This window comes from Pinus tabuliformis, chromosome 1_2, assembly GCF_031772625.1.
Source record: "Pinus tabuliformis cultivar Carrire ecotype Pingquan chromosome 1_2, CPIR1, whole genome shotgun sequence".
In the NCBI taxonomy this organism is placed as follows: Eukaryota; Viridiplantae; Streptophyta; class Pinopsida; order Pinales; family Pinaceae; genus Pinus; species Pinus tabuliformis.
In genome coordinates, this window is record NC_142298.1 from 94,572,945 (window position 1) to 94,582,402 (window position 9,458).

General features: G+C 35.9%; 1 protein-coding gene across 1 annotated transcript; it reads left to right on the forward strand.

Annotated features, from left to right (window-relative positions):
* Nucleotides 1–7,782: 7,782 nt before the first annotated feature.
* LOC149204626 (glutathione S-transferase U17-like) lies at nucleotides 7,783–8,998 on the forward strand. Its single transcript, XM_089393330.1, has 2 exons — nucleotides 7,783–8,316; nucleotides 8,400–8,998. The coding sequence occupies exons 1-2, from the start codon at nucleotides 7,939–7,941 to the stop codon at nucleotides 8,766–8,768; spliced, it is 747 nt and encodes a 248-aa protein (XP_089249456.1). The 5' UTR covers nucleotides 7,783–7,938; the 3' UTR covers nucleotides 8,769–8,998.
* The last annotated feature ends 460 nt before the right edge of the window (nucleotides 8,999–9,458 follow it).

The following is a 9,458-nucleotide window of genomic DNA, read 5'->3' on the forward strand; positions in this document are numbered from 1 at the left end:
CTAACCCAAATTCCCCCCAATCCCTTCAAAGCTTGCCTTCATCCTTACTGTGCCCAGTTTTAAGTGATTTTCATCCCTCTGCCTCTTAGTTCTCCCCTTGGTGCAACCAACCCTTTGGCTTCCTGGTTTAGGCCCTGCGACAACAAGTTTGATGGAATCGCAGGTTTTGGGATGCACAGGGAAAAGGATGCAAGTGGTTGACCAAGTTCTAACTAAAATGACAGGCTTGCCAAGATTTGGAGATCTCGTTTCATCATTCCTACCCCTCTGGACATTGAAACTACCATGTAACCCAACTTTGACTGAGTTGGCTGAGAGATTGGTAAAGGACATACCCAAGATAGACAACATGCCCTCCCTTCGGTCTGCCATTCGACCCTCTACTCTGCCATGTATCTAGTTCCATGAAATTAACCATGCTAGTACATTATTGACAGACGCAGCCAGGATCAAGTCCCCCAATTCCCCATTATTTCCCCTTTGCTCCAAAGGTTTAAAAAGAAGCCGAAAAACACCTGGTAGGTCATGCTTTCCAACTTTGTAATGCCCCGACACCTCGTTCCTAGCACATTGGGTGGGAAAATCACCTGAGAACTAGACAAAACCAGACTGGACACACATGTAAGCAGTTTGGATACCAAATCCCCCTCTCTTTCCTTTATGGCTTAGAGAATTTTCAACCGACCGCAAGCCCTCAAGGGAGCCTCGACCCCTTCTTGATCCCCGACACCTCGTATTAATGAAAGCAGGAGCGAAGTTCACAACCCAGATGCCAAGGGCCACCCCTAACGCTACATGCCTCCCATTTTCCCCAACAAGTTATCATACAATGCAGAAATTAAAATACCAGACATCAACAACAGAGAACTGAACTAAATTCCTTCATAAACATGTGAAACCACCATCATTCGTTGCCAGACAAAACTCTATTATTGATGAATTAACTCCATATCAAGACTAAGGTAAGCCTGAATTACATACCAATTTCCTTCCGCAACATTTGTGGCGTCTTCCTGCTGGTAGCGAGAATCCCTCCTCCCGCATGCAAGTTCCTCCCCCCAGCTTCCAGCCTTGTCTCCCGTAGCCGAATTCCACCTCAAGCACTGCATGCATGCTCTAGCGTCCCTCACCACCTTTCTCTCTCGTTTAATAGCTAGCCTTCCCATTTGCCTTACCAACACAGTGGACACATGTTGCCTTTCTATCTCGGTTCTTCCCATCACGCGTGTGTGGGGTCCTTCGGTGGGCCACCCACCAGCCCTCACCACTTGCCCTTCGCACATGTCTTTGATCCGCCAACGGATCTCCTTTCCCATGACACCTCGATCGGAGGCCCTGACTTCCTTCCCTGTCTTTTTCCAGAATCTCCCTCAGGGCATCCATACCTTCTACCTGGGTTGTCTTATTCCCGGGGATGTCTCAGTTACAACATTCCCCGAATGAGATACATGTGCTAAGATAAAGTATGCTATATCTTTGATGAAAACGTTCCTGGACTAACCTTGTTGTTCTCCAACTCTTACTAATTTTTTCCCAATAAGTACTGTATACTATTTATATGAAATACAAAACCCAAAACTATTAATATTATATAGTGATTGACATTGATGTCATCACCAAATGTATTCATCATAAAATTTTCAAACCTATTAGCAATGCAAACTATCTAACATAAATATAAAAATTATTAATATTTTAAATTCATTAAAATTAATAAAAAAAGCAAACTGGAGATATCGATTGATTTTAAAAGTAAAGGGGCGAGTGCTTCAATGACTTTTTGATAGATTGTGCACCGACTTCAAATTCACTTTGAAAACAATTCTTCAATGACTTGTTGATAGATTGTGCACCGGCTTCGACTTCACTTTGAAAACAATTCTTCAATGACTTGTTGATAGATTGTAAACTGGCTTCCACTTCACTTTGAAACAATTTGTAGAATATCACTTCAAGAGGACGCATAGAGGATAAGTTTTGAGGAAGAACCGGATTGGCTATAGTAGAGGGCCCAAGCGTCACAGATTTAATCGAAAGGAAGGAGATAAGGATTGAAATCTAAGGAAACGTTACGAGGAAAGCAGGTGGCCGAAGAAGCAGTGAAGGCTGGTTGAAATTGGGTGAATTTTGAAGTCCCAACGTGAATGCATTGGCAAGGGCAATTAATTGATTTCTGAAGTCCCAACGTGAATGCATTGGCAAGGGCAATTCTATAACTATGCTCGGATTAGATGGATGTTTGTGTGGATCTATTCCACTAGACTCGTTGTTTGCTCATCGATTAGAGGATATTCATAAGTTGTTTCAGAGCGTCAGCTCCCCACTCAGAATTGCAATAGGTGGTTCTAAGTTTGTCTGGAACCAGATAACTATTAACACTGTAACTTTGAATTAATTTTATAATCGAAAATTTCTGAGTTTTTCAGAGAAATACGGACGAGCTTGGTAATTATGATTCCCAATGAAGTGAATGCAGACTGAAAGTTAACTCCATTCCCACCTCTGACCAAATAGTCGAACGAACCTCCAAGTTACCATAGTCGGGCTTCAGCCAGTGTTGCCGGGTGTTATAGGAAGAGACAAGCCCGACCTCCGACGTCGTAGTCCGGTCCGATCTCCAAATAGCCACAACAGGGCCACAAAGACAAAGGAAAAAAATGAAGACGCACACATGAATTCTTATTATATAGGGACCATCTTTAAGAGCCCAGTTGATGTAAGCTTAAGTGCAGGCCAATGGATCAAAAAAATGATTTACATCCGGTTTGTATTCTTGTGTTAACTTGTTTGTATTGCCATTTGTTGTTTCTGTAATCAATCCTTACCTTAATGATGATGAGGATTATAATGCAAATAATATATGTTTGAAATTTATCATAATAGGCCCCTGCCTACAATGGAAAACGAAAGTTTTAGAACGAAAAAATTGGAAATTAAAATTTCTGAATGAAAACGATGAAAAAAGGGTAACAATGTAACAATCGTTGAGTCTACAGTCAAAACCAAAAATGCAAAACTAATATTTAATGGTATATGTGGGAATCTCAAGGATTCTGTTTGGTGTTTTTGTTTTGGATTTAACAACAATTTTTATATTTGAAATATAGGTAAACTAATACGAAGTAATTACATAACTACAACAGTTCCAGGACAAAAATACCTTAAAGTCTAAAAAGAGCTCAAATTGTTATTTTGTAGTAGGGAACAGACGATGGGGAAAGCAGAAGAAGAGTCGTTCTCCGCAGCATTGCCGATGCTGGGAGCACCTTGTTCTAGTATCCTATAAGATGGAAGTACATGTCCTGCCAATTTAAAAAAAAAAAAAAATCACGCATAAAATCAATTCTATTCTAACCTGTAGTAGTTTAGTAACTTGAAAATACAATAAAAAGAAATAGTGATGATTTATTACATTGGCTGGTTAATTTATAACATCTTTATAGAATTAAACTTTACATATATAAATTTTGAATATCTCTCTAAATTCGAAACATTGTTATAATAAAGATTAGGAAAAAGTGTTAAATAGCAGTAGCTTATTAATATTAAAATATAATAAAAAATAATCATGATTTATTACATTTGCATGTTAATTTGTAATAGTTTCATGTCTAGTTATGTCTAGTTTTGGAAGAAAGAGAAACATACATGCATTAAAAATTATCCATGTCTACAACTACAAAGTGAATATTATTAAGTTATTATTTTTAAAAATAATTTATGGAATCATATTTACATGTACTTTAATCTTTATTTTGTAGTGATATTTTGAACAAGTATAGCAAAAATGTTTGTAATGAAGTAGGTGTTTGTAATAATTTGATAAAATTATTTACAATTTAATTTAATAATATTCAAAAATAGTATTTATTTATATTGGAAAATCCTTGTAATCTTCCATTTCCTTGAAGTCGAAGATTCCAAAATGCTCCCAAGTTCCTAGAACCATTTCCAACAAATTAGAGATATTCAATTAACATGGAGAATAGGAATGAGTTTACAAAATGTTCTGAGCTATTTCCGTGCAACCATGACATTATCCATGTCAACTTTTGGTATAGAAAGGGTCGGGAGGGATCAAATCAATCAACATGTAAATATCTATTTGAGTGAAAAACTTGAAGAAGGGTTTGATAAATCTAGAGTTAAGATATATCTATGTTGATTAGATTTTTTTCATTTTCTTTTATTTTTTGTTTGTTTTTATTTTCTTTCCTAAAAACATATACTAATTACATAATATCAAAATCCTTTAAGATTGGAAGCTAGACAGACAACAAAGTTTAAAGTCTTTTATCCCAAATGTGCATCTATTAACTCGATGTATGCCAAAATATCTACTAAACAAGAATTCATTATGTAACACATTATTCCATAGTACTGGTAAATTTCAAGTGAAGTAGAAAAAAAAATTTGAAATCATCAAGAGGATGTGGAAACATCAATAATGCCTTGAATGGTTGGATTGACCTGAGGGGCAAGATTTGTTGGCTAGATTGACTAGAGGTGCAAAATTTGTTTTGTTGCAAAGTTGATCCTCAATGCTAGCCAATTCTTCATGTTCTTCCACCCCTAATGGGGTTTCTCGATCTTTAATTATCATATTGATAAGCCTTGGTCTTGAGTCCTCCCATAAGTGACTACTCTAGCTTGCCAAAAGATGAAGGTGATTGTCATCTCATCTGAAGTTGGCTAGAAGCCCCTACATTATTGTATGTTCCCGTAACATGATAGGGAATTTTGTGCATTTTAAATGAGTCATTTGTATTACATTGATAAATCATAAGGGTCTCTATAAGAAATTAGAATTGAATCTTCTATTTTCTTCTCACTAAAATGTCTTTCCCATCAATATAAATTTTCTCAATTTAGATGATGGAGCCAGGCTTTATAAGTTCATTACATGTTATAGATTGTCCAATATTGTCATAGCTTTGAATATCTAAATTGAAGTGCAAGAATTGTGCACAACAACAATTCTAATAGTTCAAAACAACAATAAAATCATCATAATAGTAATTCTAATATGTCTTACATACTCTACATGTGATACTGAAATGAAATAAAAAAATGATTCCATCCCCCATTGTCATTGTTAAAAGAATGAAAAACTATCCTGAGGATTTGTTGATTCTCAAGGACACTATGGGGTCAAGGAAGTGATAACCCCATTGCCATCCTACATTCTTTTTAGTAAATTGTTTATTAGATTGGCATTGTTTTGAACTAACCCCCGCTAGTTTTCTACATGCTATTGCTAGCTCAAAACCTTGTGGATTGGAGTCAATTTCCTTTGATTTTATAAGCCATGATAGTCGTGCATTGTCATTTTAGTAGTGGTACAAAGATCTGTTTTGATAACTCCACATTTTCCGTGGACTGAATGTAAAATGTCAATGGCCTTTACATAGAAACCCCAAGTAATATGCAATGGTCTTAGGTCTTGTGATGCTTCCTCATGGCATGTGTTTATTACCTTGTTGAGTAGTGGGCACCTACTTTCTTTAGCTCCTCAACCACCTTCTTTTACACTTGGATAAGAAACCCCTATGATTTCCATCCAGGTTGTCCACATGCTTTTCATGGGATGAATATTAGTCATCAATGCTGAAATGTGTGCCACCCTCTTAAGCCTCTTCCAAATACCAAGAGACTTCATGGAAAAGTTGTACAACCAATCCAGTACATTGCAAACAATTGAATATGAACAAGGGACATCAATCTCTCACTATTGGAGAAATTCTTAGTTGTCTTGAGGGAGTTAGGTAACTAAGTCACTACTTCCTCCAAAGTGTAATTAATGCTCGTCATTATTAATTTGTTCTTTACAACGTAATTTTAGTTATTTGAAAAAAAACAAAATGCTCCATACCACATTAAGAGATGAGGTCACTAAGTTTTTATAAATCTTCTTTGAAATTAAACTCTGTTAAATGCCTCTATTAATTCTTTTTTAAAGTAAAAAGTTATTTACTAATTAATAATGTCTCGTCACCATGAGATTCATGGAATTAAAAGGTTATGGATGAAGTCCCTTGTAAGATGTTAGAATTAAGAATATCTAATTTCCCTATGTCCCTATATCTTTGATGTACCTTTTCGAAAATTTTAAACACTCTTAAATGAACACACACAATGGCGAATATCTTCATTCCCTTTGCATAAACTACACATACTTGTCTATCATCAAACTTGAGCATTTATAGAAACTACACATACTTGTCCATCATCAAAATTGAACACTAATTTATGAAAAATGTTCTAATATTCTTAATAGTAAGATAAGTAACCACTAAATGTAACATCACAACTCTATTATTAAGATACCGAATCCTTATAATGCCAACCAGAAAGTCTCTCATAGATACCCAAAATTAATAAATGCATCCATGGTTTTATAATACAAATGTAACCAAAAAAACATATGATTCCACATATCTGAGGCAATGAAATTCCCATAGCAAAAATTTCCACATATCTCAGGGAATGAAATTCCCATAACAAAAATTTAATGATAATCGTGTGAAGAAATATATATATATATATATATAATTTCATGTTCATATATAGAGCAAAGTGTATATATATATAAAATTCCATATTCATAAATTGAGCAAAGTAATTTTCCACCTGTGGCATAGATGCCGCTTTCAAATCTGATGATTATGAGATTAATGTGGCAAAAGAATCAAGCTATAAATATCTTGCCGATTTTGCTCACTCAACCCTACCTATTCGTTTTCACAATCATAATTCCAAAGATCTCATATAGCGATCAAAGAGTCATAAAACTTTCTTCACCCATCGTACAACGTAATGAAAATAGCCCCCTCTTAATTATATTTTTATAAATTATAATAAAACGTAATAATGTAAAAATGAATTAGATAGAGAAATGTATATTGTCTTTGCAATAAGCTGCACAATAAGTTGTACGCATTTAAAGAAATCGTGGAGGGTGAGTGAAGAAGTAAGAGGGTGGATGAAGATGTCAATACAGAGACCTTTAAATGCTAATGATATCACTGCTTACGAACTTCCACACATTATAATACAATGCTCCCATCAGCCTCTTGGTGGTGGGCCTCCTGAAGTAAGTGCGTGAAGCTACCCATCGTTCCACACAATTGGCAAAGACGAGTGGAAGCCACAAACCGATGACTTTATTGGTTACGGAATCTATTTCAAGTAGCGATCAAAACATTTAGATTTGACTCAAGATACAGATAAAGCGTCCTTCACATTGATTTGAACACTTCGGTGTTATATATTTAGAGTTTTTAATATAAAATTTTAAAAAATTATTCAAGTCACATATATTAATAATTAAAATTATATACAAATTTTCATGCCAATATAATTTTAATACAAACTGATGACTTTATTGGTTACGGAATCTATTTCAAGGAGCGATCAAAACATTTAGATTTGACTCAAGATACAGATAAAGCGTCCTTCACATTGATTTGAACACTTTGGTGTTATATATTTAGAGTTTTTAATATAAAATTTTAAAAAATTAGTCAAGTCACATATATTAATAATTAAAATTATATACAAATTTTCATGCCATTAAATTTAAAAATATAATTTTAATAAAAAAATTATAATTGATTCAAAATTTATATAATATGTCGATGATGGGAACATTTTCTATACCTGAAAAATAATAACAATTAAAAAAGAATCTAGACAGCGAGTGCAACCGGGATTATTCCCTTCACTTCACTCCCATCAGCCTCTTGAAGGTTATTGATCACAGGAGGTGGGCCTGCTGAAGTAAGTGCGTGAAGCTACCCATCGTTCCACCCAATTGGCAAAGACGAGTGGAAGCCAAGGCCCCCATTGGCACTCTGGTGAAGCGTGACTTGGGGCGCAAGTTTTGTGTATACTTTTATATATACAAGTACACTACAGATAACAGATACAAGTACACACATGCCAGAGAAGCGCACTACAATCGAAAAAACACATTTAATAGCGATGGAGGGTTGTGGAGAGGATGGGCAAGTGAAGCTGTTAGGTGCGGGTTGGAGCCCCTTTGTTCTTCGGGTTCGCGTAGCGCTGGCTCTTAAAGGTATCCATTATGAGTTCATTGAGGAGGATATTCAAAATAAGAGCGAGCTGCTGCTGCAATCGAACCCTGTTCACAAGAAGATTCCGGTGCTCATCCACAACGGGAAGCCTGTTTGTGAATCGATGATTATTGTGCAATATATCGAGGAGGCATGGGACAGTAAAGCGCCATTTCTGATTCCCAGGGATCCATATGACCGAGCCATTGCCCGCTTCTGGGCTGCCTTCATAGACGATAAGGTAGTTCATGCATTCCTACTTCGTTATCTGCTATTAGGGATTTTGAAAGTTTGAATTACTGGTTTGTATTTCCGTGTCTGCAGGTCATTCCAAGTATTCTAGGAGCTTTCAGGGGCCAGGGTGAGGAGCAACAGAAAGCGGTGGAAGTATCAGTGGCAAACCTTCTTTTGTTGGAGGAAGTGTTGCGAAGTACTGGAAAAGCGTATTTTGGAGGAGATGGGATAGGGTTGGTTGACATCGCATTGGGCGGGCTTTTGGTACTCATCCAAACGGTCGAGAAGGTTACCAATATAGTTTTAATCGACACACAAAAAACGCCGCTATTAAGTGCATGGGCTGACCAATTTTGTAAAGCCGACGAAGTGAAAAAAGCGTTGACCGATGGGGCCGAATTATTTGTATTACTGTCCGCGAGCAGAGCGAAGCTAACATCACCACCCCCTGGCAATTAGAAAGGAGGCGGATGACAGATAGCTAAAATAATATTTAGATAGCTAAAATAATATTTAAGATAGTAGGTGTTGTCGTTGGTCTTGTTGTGTGTTGTGTTTCGATGTTGTGAGACAGAACGCTGGATTTATGTATCAGGTGAGTTTATACTCTGCAGAATTGGTGGGTAATAAAGCTGGCGGGGATTTCAGTGCAATAATATTATTATATATGTTACTGTTCACTTCGGTCATTGGAACAATGAAGTTATGCTGGATGTGAATTAGCATTCGTTAAAAGACTGTGGGCCATCTAGTTTCCCTGTGTGTTTATCTTTATGAATATATTCAGTAAAATCATATTTATTTAAATCAATCTGATTGATATCAATCACATGCAAATAAAAGTTGTTGATATAGATTGATATATATATTTTTTTTCAGTACGAAAAACACACAATTTATATTAATATAACAGGAGAATTTACAAAAATTAGCAATTGTTCCAGCAATCAATTGTCATAGACAGTTAAACAACCTGCTGTAAAGAAGTAAGGAATTTTGATAGTGAAGAATACTTTTTGAAACAGATTGTGAGAGATGTTTACACAGCTTTGGGCATTGAGAAATTGAGGATTCTGAACGATTATACCGAGTTTTTTTAATGGTTAATTTACCAAGCTAAATCTCATTACCCTATTCACTCAAGCTGAA